The following is a 15683-nucleotide window of genomic DNA, read 5'->3' as shown; positions in this document are numbered from 1 at the left end:
CCCCGTATTGATTTACCTAAATCATTGTGTTTTGGATTTTGAATTTTTTTTCCCTCTTATGATGAGTTTTTTTTTCCTGTTCGAAATCAAACACTTCGTGACGCAATTGCGGTTTTTTTTTGGTCAGAAAATTGCACAGCGAGTCAAGTTTCGCGGGAACAAATTTTACACAACATGTAGCGCGAAAATCTTCACATCAACTCCGTGAGAATACAGTGCACAATTTAATTCGGTGGTGAATTGATTATCAGTGATAAATTTTGTTGGAAAATAATACTCGCGGTTCGCAACCGTGCTAAGTTGACAATATGACCTGATACTTTTGCTCACGCCTAACTACTATAATTGTACGCTGAGGCAAAGAAGTCACTCATAACGATAATTCGAATCTTTACAGGTGGAGGGGACCATGTCAGTGTTCGTTCGACGCGGGGCTGCGAGACGCTGCTTCAATCCGTATCTGCAAGCGCACTTGAAAGAATCATTTCCTCTAATTGCAGTAGCCAGAAAGAAATAAACGTACTGAAGCCGAACCGTCGGTACGAAACTTTTTAAGAAAACCAATTGCTTCAATTTTTTTTTTTTCTAGACTTTTCTTTTGCTTCCAAGTTACAAATGTAACCCGTTGTAATTCTATCAAATCTGTATAATGCATAATTTGATTAGATTGTACAAATTTCAATTTGCAAATGTGGTGAAATTCAACATGTTTTTCAAAATCGAATCCCTATCAATAATCTTGTTTGTTTAAAAACTGAAACAATTCAAATTGACGTAAGTACGTGAATAGCGTTAGCATCTTTATCATTCAATATTGAAGATAATTGTTCCAAATCTGGTTTCGTTTCGACGGTTGAAATATAATTCTTTAAATTAAATATTGACGACTTGATTATGAATACCTACAATATCTGTCAATCCATTCTTTCATTATTACCATAAACGATGGGTATTAGAACTTCGTCTCTTTCTTGATATACATCAAGCGATACAGCAGAATTTGGAGTTCAAGAAACTAAATTAACTCCAAGTCTGGGATATACTTGATAAGTATATGAATTAAACGGAAATCAATTATTGTTCAGTCATTTTAAAAGTTAACGCATTCAGTTTCTCATCCAAAACTTATTGCTCTGTCTTAAAGATTCTCGGCAGACATCTTGGAAAATTGTGAATAAAAATGTCACGAAAGTGCAAACAGTTTTCAAAGTTGCTTAACGGTTATTGCGCGATGAATTGGGTTTGCAATATTCGGTTCACTATGTGCGATTATAGCAGGCACGACAAATTATGAATGTTTAGTACTTTGCATATTTTTTGCCAAGTGATGTTAAGCGTTTTGATCTTGCTTTGAAATTTCTCAACTCTTGGCGATGCGTCGAATTACATTAATTACAGGCACAGAGAGTCATTGTTTGATGTTTCGATGACACAAACAAACCATCGGCTGTATTCGAACATCGGAGTAACAAATTGACAAAACCTTTCAGCCTACCGAACCGACCAATTCCCTCTGGATTTCACTGTTACGTAACGATGTTTGATATTTGCGGTTCAGCTGCACAAAGTTTGGATCGATCGATGTTTCTGGTCGAGTACAATAACTATGACAGTTACGTGTCCATGCGAGGGCGAACATTGTTCATAATCGTGAGTCAGATTCGACAAGCAGAAGGGGGTGGGGGGGGATTGATTACAGCGAGATACTCTTGAAACAGGTGTCTGCGTCACGTTTTTATTGACTATGTCAGATGGATAATTTAGATGGATTCGGGATGAAAATATCGAACGACCGCACAATAGATCAACAATAAGTCTTAAAATATGGAGTTTCAAATGACCCAAAACATAATTCGAGAAATTTCACAATACGGAAAGCCGAAGTATAATTTTCAAATTTGGAAAATTCAATCTTTAGAAATTGACGAAAACATAGAACCGACAGAATTTCGCTCTAATTCTTTTTTACATGGGAAGTTCACGCGTTTTTTGGCCAAACGCGGTTTCATTATCTTAGAAAACACCACGAATAAATTAATACCTGAAAGCGTTCGAGCAGTTTCCAATCTTGCCAAAGAGTAAAGAAACAGGCTTGCAATGTATGTGATTATCGCGGAACGAGAAACTTTCAATTATCTGTGAAATTCGAAAAGGTAAGTACATGTATCTGTGAGTATTGATTCTATTTGCTTTGAGAACCCCTCGAAAATAAGATATCTGTAACGTCGATGAATTTGGATGCGACAGACAGTTGTACAAGTTGAACGAATTTTTGAGTTCATATATTAATATCATGATGTCGTGTTGCCTGAATTGCAATAAGATGAGAAGTTACAAAACTGTACATTATATGATTGAATGCGTTTATCGCCGTTTGGAATATTTTTTCACTCGCGACCCCCGTCTTATAGAAATTTAACCGCGTCGACATTTTAAAAAGTCTTTTTTGCTAATCGCAATCATACAAAAAAAATTTAATTATAACTCTAGCACGTAGCTTGTGACAGGGTTGAATTCCTTCTGATGAGTAGCGTTCATTGCTGGAACGTAACCCCAGCATTTCATTGCAGTCGCGCAGGATTCTTGTATTTCTTCTACTTCTCCGAATTCCAATTCTGTTCTCCAATGAAACGGAGCTGCTGCTGAATCTCGAAAAGTACTCGACACTCCACCCATGCTGGCTTTGGTATGAGAATCGAGAAAGTCTCTCGTTTTCGGATGAAAAAAGAGTCCGTAAAACTTATAAAGTTCTTCGGCGTGCTTGTACGGATCCAGGGAAAGATCTTCGTATCGTATCACTCTGCGAAACATAACGTTACTTTATCGCCAAACTCACCTATAGAACACAGCTAGAGACAAGTCATCGCAGTATATTTTCACGAAAGGTCAAAAGAATGATGAAACGATTCGCAGTATCGTCAATCATGTACAAATTTTGGCGTCCGTTTGTGAGATTCGATGAGTATCAATTGGTGAGCGGTTATTGCAAGCTTGTTCAACGCCGTGTTTCGATACTCCAATACGATAGTATTACACTACATGCATGTGTGGACTGAGACGTATTTTTGTACAGTTACCATTTTGCGTTTACAAAAAAAAAAAAAAAATCGTTGCAATACAAGGAAACAGCATACTTGAATCTAGTTGGGTATTTCTTCAGCAGTTCAACAGCAACTTTGTAATCTGAGACCAGATCCGCGCACGTCAAAGCTGGATCGGAACAATCAGGACTTGGTGGACAAAAGTCACGATGTTTTCTCGACTGAAGAATCCCTCGAGGATCTCTCACCAACAGCACCATTCGTACGGCTAATCTGAAAATGGTAATCACCGCAAATTGAAGCGAAGAATGTCAGACTGTGAATGAGCTACGTAATATACAAGTGATAATCCACCAACTTTTCATCCGCCAGAAGCTCCTGTGCGATTCGTAACCTTAGTCGTACAAGTTTCATCGATTGGAATGGGAACAGCCTGCACAATGAGCTGTGGAACTTGGGGTTATAACAGACGTCTCTGTGAGCTTCACACTGCTTCCATAAATACGGATTGTGAATGAAAGCCCACGGACGGCCTCTGCCATAGTTGACGTATTCATCTGAAATTTAGGATCGAAATTAACAATCAATACGGCGTTTTGCTAAAAATGTATACATAATTTCGTCGGTTGCATACGGAATCGAGAGATTATAATACATTGTTGACTTATCATATCATATCCTAATCCGTAAGTGGGTTTTAATTCTCAGGGAGATTAATGTGTCAAATAAACACTGATCAGTGACATTAATGTTGTGGCTTCATTTATCGAAAGCTTATCAGTATTGATGATTGCTATCAAATAATTCCGAACAAAAAGAACATTGTGTGAATGAAAATCGATCTAAACAGTTCCGAACAAAAAGAACCCTCATCTAATCGAACCATTACTTTTAAAAGTATAAATTTAATGCATGTGCCTCTCTGCCGTCTTTCCTTCTCCTACTGTTTTGGTAAAATAGTTTTTGTAAGAGTATTTCCACAAATTCAACTCATATTTTCCTTTATTTTGTAACCTGCCATCAACTTCCTCTAAACACTTTCGATTAATCGCGAATTCGTATGAAATCCTCAAATCTGTAGAAGGACCGTTTAATTTTCATCAAATCCTCTCGAACGTCACAATGAATGATTGAGTCTTTCATCAAAATTTTATAAAACTGAAACCTTCGATGTGATTCGCATGGTTTACGTCATAAAAAACTACTGGACGTGCAAAAACGATCGTGAGACCCGAAAATGTCATACAAATTATTGTAGATTTCTGCGGTTGTCGGTGTGTAACGTAATTCAGAATTACCCAAATCTTGATATTCGCAGTTGAGTAGATCCTTGACCCACTTCAAAGCCTTCGCAGCCAAGGGAGGACCTCGAACTTGAACGATATCGAAAGCCAGCAGCGGCTCATAATGATAATAATTTGCCGGATGAGCGTTGAGAATATCGCCCAAAAATGTGCTTCCGCTTCGCCACGTTGTCACGATCAAACTTCTGACCGGCCTTCCATTTTGTTCCATCACCAAATCCTCGAGCTTACTGCAAGGCGAGATGACTTCTTTATTACTTCAAGATCTCAGCTGCTGCAGCAGGATTTGGAAACTTGTAAATGACATAATTCACCAAGTGGAGAATGTAGAAAACGTTTGAATAAAAACAAGATTCTCACCTCGCACTTATGTTATATTTTCCATTGGGATATTGATAGTCCTCCATAGCATTGCTGATCAATTCGGGCTGCTCACTCATGATTTGTTCTATCGTCTTCGATACCGGATCGATTCCTCTCTCCACTGTTGTGATCTGCGGTTTGTCCTCCCATCTTGGGGACTTGAACATTTAAAACTAAAATACTAAAACGTCGGAACGGTTTTTAAATAAAATATCACCGTAAAATTCACGCGAGAAAATAAACGAAGACTAACGTTTCACCACTTGCTGTTGATGCTAACGCGGGATGTTACAGTAGATTCGCGAATTGTTAAAAGTAGCATGTATGTCATTCATGTAGCATAATATAATTTTAATAGAACCAATCAGTGGTTGATATAGAACCAATCATAGGGTGACACTGATAGAGTGAAGTTAAAGAATCGACTAAATTTATCACAACTTTGGAAAGATTGAAATAAGTAATCGAGATCCAAGCTTTGTATATAAATCCAGTATTTTCTATTTTCATATTTATAAAGAGATTTTTACAGCTTAGGAATAACAGAAATTCATATTCATATTCGAGCTCTTCGCCTGAACTAATTACTCACCTTCTGCTCTGACTGCTGAGGAATAGGAACTGTTGGTTCTGTTTTACGCACCGAATGGCCTTCGTAATTCACATTAAAAGTTGAATACAGTGTAAAAAAAATACCGACGCCTATCAGACCGTAGAAACTTGCACGTTTCGACATTTCGGTCTGCTGCTTTTCGTGCCGTTGCACGGAGAATGGGACAAACTGTAAACTGTACAAGAAATATCAGTGAGTCGTGTCGATTTTCATTACTTTTCAGAAGACTGATAAGGCACGATGTTTTTAACCGATAGAACAGGTTGCGCGAAAACTCATAAATGCACGTTTATTTTTATAAACCGGTGATTAAATCATCGTACAGTTCAGAGAAATTGAATGATAGTCCGAATCGAAATATTTTGGCCCCGGTATAAGACTCTAGAGTTCTACGTTCGGGTAGGGAATAATTAAGATCTAGGGAGGACTATCATGCATTGAAAAGTGATTCTATGCTAGGCCTAAACTTGGCAGATATTTACATTTCTTCAACGCTTAGATTCAAAAATGGCGGTCTTCTGTATTTTCAACCGTAGAATGATGTAGTATAATAATTTGGACCAAAATTATCGCATACAGCAAATATCGATGTAAATAATGCATCCGAGGTCAGTTGTATATAGTACTTTGATTACAACATGATAACGAATAACTTTACAACTATACGACAGGATAACCGAATATTGGTCATAGTCAATGATTTGATCATATTTCTGTTATTGAATCTTGGTGATCGGTCAATTGTGTAAACGTATTTTTAGTCAACGTTTCGACCCGGATATGGGCCCTCCTCAGAACGATTTATTTATTTAACTGTCAAGAACAACAAAAATTTTTTTATAATAGAAGTACAATCAGACATTAAATATTGTAGATGTAATACTCTTAGGGCTATTATATATTGGTTAGTGAGTACATTTTGATTAATTGAAAAAAGATAGGCTTAGAGTGTTATTTACCTTTTTTTTTTTAATTATAAAGTAAGCGGACTAAGATGCAGTCGAATTCATAATTTACAATTTGTGGAGACAGTGTTCTTTGATTGACGGTAGTCATTGTCACTCTTCTAGTTGTTTTACATGTAGGAGTTACGAGTTGGAAGTCATTAATTAAAAAGATTAAAGAACTATGTTACTTCACAGTCTATATGTCATTGTATTAAAAGGTTTTAAAGAAGGTCTTATTAGCAGTAAAATTAGTTCGCACAATGTCCAAGAAGTGGAGCTGGGATCTTTATGACTATGTTCCCCATGTCTAACATAAATTATTATTGGTTGAACAGATTGGTTCAACTGGTGAATAGCGACTGATGGGAGAAACAAATATGATCCAGAGTGAAGGTGAACCTAATATAAACAATTAAACAGAAAAACAGAAAAATATTTTGTGAAAAAAATTATGTAGAAAAACTATGCTACGGGGACAATAATTTTATGTGTCTAGTTAAGGTTAAACAATATGTGTTGTGTGGGCGGAGATTAGAGGTTTGTAAATATTACTTAAATGTTCAACGTCTTGTCTAAGATTAACAGAGTTGGTGTGTCCTACAATATTGCACATTTCTAGTAATAGTCTTTTATAATAATTGGGTTCTTCACAAAGGATGTTTGTATTGTCGTAGTTAAGAGTATGTTGTTTATTGGTCATATGTTTTGTTAGAGCAGTGTGACGTTCTTCAATCTCATGTACATTGCGTTGATGTTCTTTGATTCTGGTGTTTAGGTGGCGGCCAGTTTGTCCGATATAAACTTGGTTGCGATCATTGCAAGGTATTATATATACATTCAATTAATCAAAATGTACTCACTAACCAATAATATATAATAGCCCTAAGAGTATTACATCTACAATATTCAATGTCTGATTGTACTTCTATTATAAAAATTTTTTGTTGTTCTTGACAGTTAAATAAATAAATCGTTCTGAGGAGGGCCCATATCCGGGTGGAAACGTTCACTGAAAATACGTTTACATAATTGACCAATCACCAAGATTCAATAACAGATTATATGCAAGAAGTCGAGAATTCCTACTCATCAATTGATCATATTTCACTGGGTATGAGAATGACATCCTCCATATAATCTAAAATTCATACCTATTTCTGTAATTTGTGTTTCTAATCCACCGATTCCTTTGCTTAATACACCGGAACTTGTTAATAATGCGTACTTCTCCGTATTCGATCCGAAACAACGTACGCGGCAGACTGTACCGATCTACTCATGGTTCGCTCGACCGGTCAGGTTATACTAATCTGTGGGAGACTCAAACGCGGGAACAAATTGCGCCTCGGCGCCCCTAGCGGCAGACGCGCAAGTTACTCAGGATGAAGTCTGAATCCCGAAATCAAACTTGTTAATGGAGCACTCCGCAATACATGAGAACCTCAATGCTGTAAGTAGGCTTTCACGTAAGACGATTATGACACGTAGCACTAAAATAGGTTATTGTAGGGTATCGAAGATCATGGGTATGTATAAATTTCAAGCAGGTAAGTCTCTCAAGGTTCTCAATAAGACTAATGGCTAAAAAAGATTTGATAAGACTTTACTTATTGTTAGTACCGTAGGGCAAAACTTTCGACTCGGAAGAATAGTTTGATTCGAAGCATTAGGTGAAATTTAAAAATTTTCAATTACTTTAAAAAAAATGACGTACTAAGTTTCATTGTTTAATACAAATGATTGTCAATATACATGAAATAACACTTATCAGAGTATTTTATTGCATTTTATCACGAATGATATAATTTTTTACAACGGACAATATTCCAACTGACCAGGAATTGGCACGTGAACTGGAATTAAGAAAATCACAAGCATAATAATTGTGAATTGTTAACGGGATGCAAAAGTTACCGGCTTGCTAAATGTTCACTTTTCACTTTGTTGTTATTATTCAACTGAAAAAGTATATTCTTCTACGAGTCTAGCTACGACAGAAGATCACTCCTCGAATTAACGGTATGAAAAAAGTGGATTCTTGTCAAATCTCGGCGTTTTCACGTATAAAAAAAACGCGATTCGAGTAAGGTGTTGACAGAATTTTATAATTGTTTAATAATTGTAGAGTCAACTGTGTAAAAATTTTATTTTGTGCTTTACCTTAATCGAAGACACCGACAACAACAAAAAACGATGCAGTTATTTTCCCCGAAAACGCTTCACGAACTTCATTCATTACAGACAGAATTATTGTTACACATGCACAAATTTCGATACCTAGTGTTAAATGTTTAGACGAAATCAAAAAAGTCGATGATCCATGCAGGCTTATTCAAATGTCACTGTGCTAAATGAGAATAAAATTATGAAACACTTGCATTCACAACTAGTAATTAATTTTTATCAACCTCCACGTGTCTTCGGACAAACTGCTTTATAAAAATAGGTATTTTCGATTTATAGCTACACCGTGAAGTTTTCATCAAGCGAATATCAACTGATACTTCTGTATTATGGCCCGCAGAGCTTAGACTGAATAATAATTACAGTTTGCATAACGCGAGGTCTCCTCTTATCAATCATCATAAAAATAATAATAATGAAATTTCTACTGGTGGGGAGAATCAATGTCATTCTAAGACTGGACAAGTTAGGTATAAGCATGGTTTTTTCCATATTTTCAACCGTCCTTGAAAGCGCAAGTTTTCCATTAGACTTTTCAAAACTGAACCATATACAGTAATGTAAACGTATTTGGAATGTTCTGGGGAAAACCTTATTTATCAAAAACGAGATCTGTAAAATCGAATATAGACCGATCATAGATCACAATAAATTTGGTTTCGAAACAAATTTTGTGGACATAAATAGATAACATTGAATAAATTATAAATTAAAATAAATTAATATTTGAGTTTGTTTTTATCTTACAATTAGATCCAATCGGTTTAAAACACTTTTTCATCGAAGATCCCTTCGAATGTCCGTTAGAAATTGGAGTCTGTCAATATTTTCGAAATCCCTTCTACTAAAAAAGGGGAAAAAAATAAAACGAGTTACTATTTCAACGCGTAGTTTGTAACAGGGTTGAATTCCTTCTGATGAGTAGCGTTCATTGCCGGAACATAACCCCAGTATTTCATTGCGGTGGTGCAGTATTCTTGTATTTCTTCTACTTCCGCGAATTCCAATTCCGTTCTCCAATGAAACGGAGCAATCGCTGAATTTCGGAATGTACTCGATACTCCACCCTTGCTGGCTTTGGTATGAGAATCGAGAAATTTTTTCGTTCTCGGGTGAAGGTTGAGTCCATAAAACTTGTAAAGGTCTTCAACATGTTTGTACGGATCCAGGGAAAGATCTTCGTATCGTATCACCCTGCGGAATGTGATATCATTTATTGTCAGTAATGTCAATATTTAGTGTCAATTGAAACGATAAACTTTAGTTTGAATTTATTGACCAACTGACACCAGAAATCTTCCACAGAAATAGATGGATATCTTGCTTTCCAAAAACATTCTATGATCAAATCTACGCAGAGACAATTTATCACGGCTTGAAATCACAAATCATCAGGAGAACGATCTCGAAATTCATAATTTCAGAAATCAGGTACAAATTTTGGTGTCCGTTTAGAAAATTCGATCAGAAATTAGTAATGGCAAGCAATGATTCCAGCGAGCTTGTTTAGCTTCTTCTTTCGATACTCATGGATGATAGTATTTTACTCGATGTATCTATTGAACGATACGTGTTTTTGTACAGTTACTACTTCATATTTACAAAAAAAAGAACAAACGCGTTGCAATATAAGATAACAACATACTTGAATCTGGTTGGGTACTTTTTTAGTAGTTCAACAGCAACTTTGTAATCTGAGACAAGATCCGCGCACGTCAAAGCTGGATCGAAACAATCAGGACTCGAAGGACACCAGTCTCGATGTTTTCTCGACTGAAGAATCCCTCGAGGATCTCTGACCAACAACACCATCCGTACAGCTAATCTAAAAATGGTAATCACCGGAAATTGAAGCGAAGGATGTCAGACTGTGAATGAACTACATAATATACAAGTGAAAATGCACCAACTTTTCATCCGCAAGAAGCTCCTGTGCGATTCGTAACCTTAGTCGTACAAGTTTCATCGATTGGAATGGAAAGAGCTTGCACATCGAGCTGAGAAATTTGTGGTCATAGCAGACCCCTTTGTGACGTTCACACTGCTTCCACAAATTCGTATTGTGATTAAAAACCCACGGATGTGGTTTTCCGTAGTCGATATATTCACCTGAAATATAATATCGAAGTCAACAATATGGATTGGATGCTGTCGGAGACTGGATTAATCAGTGAGTAAATGTCAAGTGTTGTTACTGCAACCTTTTGCAGACAGTGTGTCAGATAAATTGCATAGCAACTCATCAGGATGATGTGTGTCCTGCAAACTCGGCATGGTCTACCGCCTAATCAATGTAGTTTTATTTGATATCATACAACACCATTTTCAATAAGGTCAGTTTATGTTCCAATGGCCTTGTATCGACTTGTACATCAAGACTTTGGAGAGCATTTTACATCCTTTGTCTTCGCAATTGATCCAAGGACGTAATTCTAGCATGAGTATTCTTTCCTTGACAATTGTCCAGGTCCATGTTATTCTACCAACCATAGAATCGCTGACGCCTAAGAGGATTGATTATACAACTTTTCCTCCAACGGTCCTTTGTCCAAATGACTCGGAACTCACTCTCTTAGCAATTATGCTAACCTTTTCCACGAATTCGTGACGACCGAAATGTCTGTTTGCAAAATCAACACTTCGAATTGCTCGTGTAAGTATTTTCGCAGTTGGCATAACCTACGGATTGAGCATTCAGCTGTGTTAAGATTTTCCACGATGCTATCATTACGCAGAGCGTACGAAGTCTCTTGACACAGATGCAGTTGTTTGCTCAACAAGTAAAATACTAACGTGTCGACATTTCTTCACAGTTCTCGTAATTTCAACGAGGTCTCCAATTAAACAAAAATATTCTACGCAACATTGCCTCATATATGTATCATGTGAGGTATTGTAAATTTAGCGAAATTTTTAATTAGTTTGAATTCTTGTTACCGATTTGTAAAAAACCACATTTTTGACACTACGAAAAGATGAACATGGATCATGAATGATGATATACCGCTGATTCCATTTCGCTAATAAGTAACGAACATCCGATGTCAAGAATAAAGTGTAACATTTGCTCGCTAAACCGGTTGAATTTATTCCCTGGTCCATCTGTGAAAAGATATATTTCCCAGGAATTATCAATCACGATTTCTTTTTGCTTTCAAATTTCAGAAACACTACAATAAGCGATCGAGTTTTCCAGCAGATTATTACAGAACCGATTTCGCACGGACGCCGGTAGTCAAAATTGCTGTCCATCGATGCGATTCGCATGGTTCACCCCATAAGTAACTGCTCGATGTGTAAAAGCAGTTGCGATACCAAAAATTTACGTACAAATTATTGTAGGGTTCGGCGAATGTCGGTGTTTAACGTGAATTCAAATCACCTAGGTCTTCGTATTCGCAGTTGAGCAAATCCTTGACCCACTTCAAAGCCTTCGAAGACAAGGGAGGACCTCGGATTTGAACGATATCGAAAGCCAGCAGCGGTTCGTAGTGGTAATAATTTGCCGGATGTGCGTTAAGAATGTCGCCAAAAAATGTGCTTCCGCTTCGCCATGTTGTCACGATCAAACTTCTGACCGGTCTTCCATGTTTTTCCATCACCAAATCCTCGAGCTTACTGCAAGACGAGACGACTTCGTTATTGATTCAAGATCTCAGCTACTGTGGCTGAATTCGAAAACTGATGAATGTCCGAATTCAACAAGCGAAAATTGTAAGAAAAGTTCACATAAACACACTTTTCTTACCTGGCACTTATGTTATATTTTCCATCGGGATATTCGTAGCCCTTCATGTCTTTGCTGATCAATTTTCGTTGCGTACTAATGATTTGCTCCAGAATTTTTCCTGACGATGCCGGTTTAAGTTTTTTCTTAACACCTGCAGTATCTGGCAATAACAGTACCTGAATTAAATCATATCGTAAGGTTTCACACAATAATCTTTACTCACAGATCATTTGAGTCATCATCAAAAATCGAAGTCGAGAATAAATTTTTGCATTACAGGAAAAGAGTTACTATCATTGTTAACTACGTTATAACTAATCTCTCACCTCGTCTGGTTTCTGAATCTTCGCAAGCTTCTCTTTTGGCGCGATTTTCTGAAATACGTAAAGTATCATCATTTAATAAGATTAACACCCATGCAATTGTTGTCACGAAACTTTGAGAATCTAAACAAATGGCTGACTGCACAGCTGGAAGACCACGTAATGCCTAATGGTACTTTGATGACTTAATTGAAATCATTAAATATAGATGATATGCGTTGTAACTGTCATGAATTTTGTGCCAAATTCTATGTAAACAATGAACCACATTCATGTTGAAAAAATTTTGCAATGATCCAGTGATATATAACAGTACCAAATTGGTATGTTAGAATTTTGGCAAAAGTGTCCAAAACACTTCTTTTTTTTTTGTTTCTTGTTGAAAAACAAGAAATGACAAAATTCATACACTGCAATCGGTAATTTGATATGATCGTAAGATACGACTTATATTTTGATAGCTATTAAGTTTCTTTATCAACTTCGATTACACAAGCCCTGATTAAATGGTAGAAACAATATTTCTAATCATGTGACTAACAGTTCAGAGATATGATTTTATTCTTTTAATTGATATCGGCTGATATCAATACTTCCGGACTGTTTAGTGTCTCGCTAGTCGCTATATTTCATAATTTTCATATACGGCGATAACAGCGTTTGTTGGTCAACTGAGCCTAGGAGAAGAACAAAAACTGTTAAAAAAATATCCAGCAGTCTGATGATTCGCACCAATGACGCCGAACATTTATGAAACATCGTCCCTGGTGTGCATTAGAAATGATCCGGTCTTAATTCGAATCATCCAAACTGCGATATGAATGATTTGAGAAATGATTTTATCGTTACAGACCGTTCAAAATGGTGAAACTCTGCTGTTTTTAATTAATACGATTTTTATTCAATTACTTTTTTTTCTTGACCAGTGCGTCTCAATAATTATTAATTCACATTTGAGATTTCCGACTGATTGAACTCACCTTTTGCTTCGTATGTGGAACAGCAGCCGTCGGCTGTATTTGATACACTAAAGGGCTGCCGAATCTCTCGTCAAGCATCAAAAACAGCAGGAAAAAAGATCCGAGGCCGATCAGAACGTAGAAACTTCCTCGTTTCAACATTTCGCTCCGACGTCAACTTTAGCAGCGGATAATATCGAGAAATCTGTAATTGAGTAACACTGCCGGCGATGTTCGGAGAATCTTAAAATTGTTGAAATTTAAACCGTTGAAATAAATCAAGCACTGACTGATTATCACGTGTGTAAAACGAAACAGCAATCGAAATAGCGCAAAAGGCAAAAACTCACGGAAATTTCAGCTCGAAATTCTAGTTGTTGTTGCTATATAACTCTAAACTATTTTCATTATTTACCAATTGTTCCTGCAACCAGAAAGTCTGATATATGCTACTGTTTTTAATGATTATGGTCACTTGTAATATATTAGCTTCCAACTATTACGATAATTTGATGTTGGTGCTACAATAAATTACGGTAAAGGCATTATTTAACATCCAAAAAAAAAAAAAATGCAGTTAATTGGACAAACAGTATCAATGTCGAAATATTCAGAAAGTCAAATGTCGACATCTGTAATCAAACCGAATAGTTACTTGTACCACACGTTTTTTGTAATTACAACAATATTTGACCCATCACCGAAAAGATATGCAATAATTTTCAATAATTTTGTAGTAACCGTAACATGTGAAATCTTTCTTAGTACAGGTGCAATTAATGGGGTTCACAAAATCCAAATTTCAGTGTACAATTTCACAGAAAACAGGATGTTTTTTTTTAAAGTATACATGTTGAATGCAGCGAGCCGTAACAATAAGTAACTTTTTAGCACTGCACAGAAATTATAACGACACGTAGGTTCGAATTTAGGGTTCAATTAACGCGAAAGAAAAATACTCAACACGCCTTTTCAACGTACTAAATACGCGTTCAGCAGGACTTGCGAAGCTTGCTAACTCTACGAAAATGTGCGTAAAGATCCGCTTTGTCCGTAATAGTGAGTGAAATACCAGCAGGTGGGGATTTAGTGGCCCTCTAAATTCCTGAGTGCTTTGATTTTATCGCCAGTCTTCGCATCTGGGACTCTTGAAACGTGCCGATAAGTAGATAGCCGCGTTACGTCCATGTTTACAATCATGTCAGGGGGAAATCGACTCGGGGAAAAAAAGCTCGTGCTTACGAACTGAATTTTCACTGTGTTTCCGAATCGCTGAAATACCAGAGAATTATCATGTACAAAATTATATCTATCTGCACTTGGAGTCACTCGGCATCGAGGTGGTCAAGAACCTTTCTGGCGTCGGGGAAAACCTTCGTAACCGTGATTTTGAAAACTATTGGGCTGCTGCCACGGAGTATCTCGCTTTTCAGACAGGGTGTCAAGCAAGCACCGGAATATCTCAGGTGGTGAGCATGTTTCCTTCGAACTTATTGACTTCCAAATCACAGGGCATCCATCTCTTTGGGACTGGGTACCTTGCGAAATGCGCGCCCGGTGAGATTGACGACATTGATAATTCGGGGAAACGCATTGAGAGCATGGCGACTCGGCAGCGTAACATTTCGAGCAGAGTTTTGTCCTTGCGGATAACATTTTACCCTAATGGTTAAGTTCATCTGTTTTTGAGGCCTACCCTTATCATTTCTCTGGCTTTAATGGTCATACTTAACCGTTTTCCGAGACGAACTTTCAACTTTAAAGACAACTCTCGAGATTATTGGTTACATTCAAATGTTCTTTAAGATTAAGCCCTCAAGATTTCGTGTTTGACCCTCAACATTGGAGGTAAATTCGTATCTCTAACTTTGTTATTCTATTCCGTAAGGACGTATGTTGTAACATTGATCTTGTGTTCCAAGGAGATTTAGTCTGGCCTCAAACGATCCTTTTGACAGTCCTATCATATGGGGTAATTACTTAAGTGACCACAATGATGTTGATGGAGTCGTCACGGCCATCAAATATACCATCAAGCTCCCCGAAGTTGAGGCCATGAAAGTCGACGATCTGACCTTGACGAATACACCCCTTGAGGCATGCTCGTTTGCCTAGCAGTTGATTCTAGGCACTTCGATTTCAAGTTTCGGTATGGCATCTTGCAATTCAGAAAGATAGATACAATATGGTGGACAAGAATGGAAAACTTGAGAATTTAT

The 15683-nt window shown here is 37.0% G+C and overlaps 2 protein-coding genes across 2 annotated transcripts; both read right to left on the bottom strand.

Moving 5' to 3' along the window:
• Nucleotides 1-1706: 1706 nt before the first annotated feature.
• Nucleotides 1707-7536, bottom strand: LOC124306172 (carbohydrate sulfotransferase 5-like). The gene is made up of 7 exons (XM_046766481.1): nt 7420-7536; nt 5301-5496; nt 4706-4866; nt 4340-4575; nt 3400-3598; nt 3135-3314; nt 1707-2800 (listed from the first exon to the last, which is right to left on the bottom strand). The coding sequence occupies exons 2-7, from the start codon at nt 5442-5444 to the stop codon at nt 2479-2481; spliced, it is 1242 nt and encodes a 413-aa protein (XP_046622437.1). The 5' UTR covers nt 5445-5496; nt 7420-7536; the 3' UTR covers nt 1707-2478.
• An 861-nt stretch (nt 7537-8397) lies between these two features.
• Nucleotides 8398-15422, bottom strand: LOC124306169 (carbohydrate sulfotransferase 5-like). The gene is made up of 9 exons (XM_046766479.1): nt 14446-15422; nt 13880-13903; nt 13486-13707; nt 12509-12556; nt 12201-12358; nt 11835-12070; nt 10363-10561; nt 10098-10277; nt 8398-9646 (listed from the first exon to the last, which is right to left on the bottom strand). Exons 3-9 carry the CDS (start codon nt 13624-13626, stop codon nt 9328-9330), a joined length of 1281 nt encoding a protein of 426 aa, XP_046622435.1. The 5' UTR covers nt 13627-13707; nt 13880-13903; nt 14446-15422; the 3' UTR covers nt 8398-9327.
• Between the last annotated feature and the right edge of the window lie 261 nt (nt 15423-15683).

The sequence above is a fragment of the Neodiprion virginianus genome, chromosome 5 (genome assembly GCF_021901495.1).
Source record: "Neodiprion virginianus isolate iyNeoVirg1 chromosome 5, iyNeoVirg1.1, whole genome shotgun sequence".
Classification (NCBI taxonomy): Eukaryota; Metazoa; Arthropoda; class Insecta; order Hymenoptera; family Diprionidae; genus Neodiprion; species Neodiprion virginianus.
This window is presented reverse-complemented; position numbering and strand designations above follow the sequence as displayed.

Excerpts from the sequence above, each read along its gene's own strand:
- LOC124306172 (XM_046766481.1), bottom strand. The coding sequence starts at position 5,444 with ATGTCGAAACGTGCAAGTTTCTACGGTCTGATAGGCGTCGGTATTTTT. Across the intron at positions 3,599-4,339 it reads CTGCGAATATCAAGATTTGG|ATGAATACGTCAACTATGGC; the intron begins GTAATTCTGAAT and ends CCTAAATTTCAG. Across the intron at positions 3,315-3,399 it reads GAGCTTCTGGCGGATGAAAA|ATTAGCCGTACGAATGGTGC; the intron begins GTTGGTGGATTA and ends TACCATTTTCAG.
- LOC124306169 (XM_046766479.1), bottom strand. The coding sequence starts at position 13,626 with ATGTTGAAACGAGGAAGTTTCTACGTTCTGATCGGCCTCGGATCTTTT. Across the intron at positions 12,557-13,485 it reads TTCCACATACGAAGCAAAAG|AAAATCGCGCCAAAAGAGAA; the intron begins GTGAGTTCAATC and ends TACGTATTTCAG. Across the intron at positions 12,071-12,200 it reads AAATATAACATAAGTGCCAG|TAAGCTCGAGGATTTGGTGA; the intron begins GTAAGAAAAGTG and ends CTCGTCTTGCAG.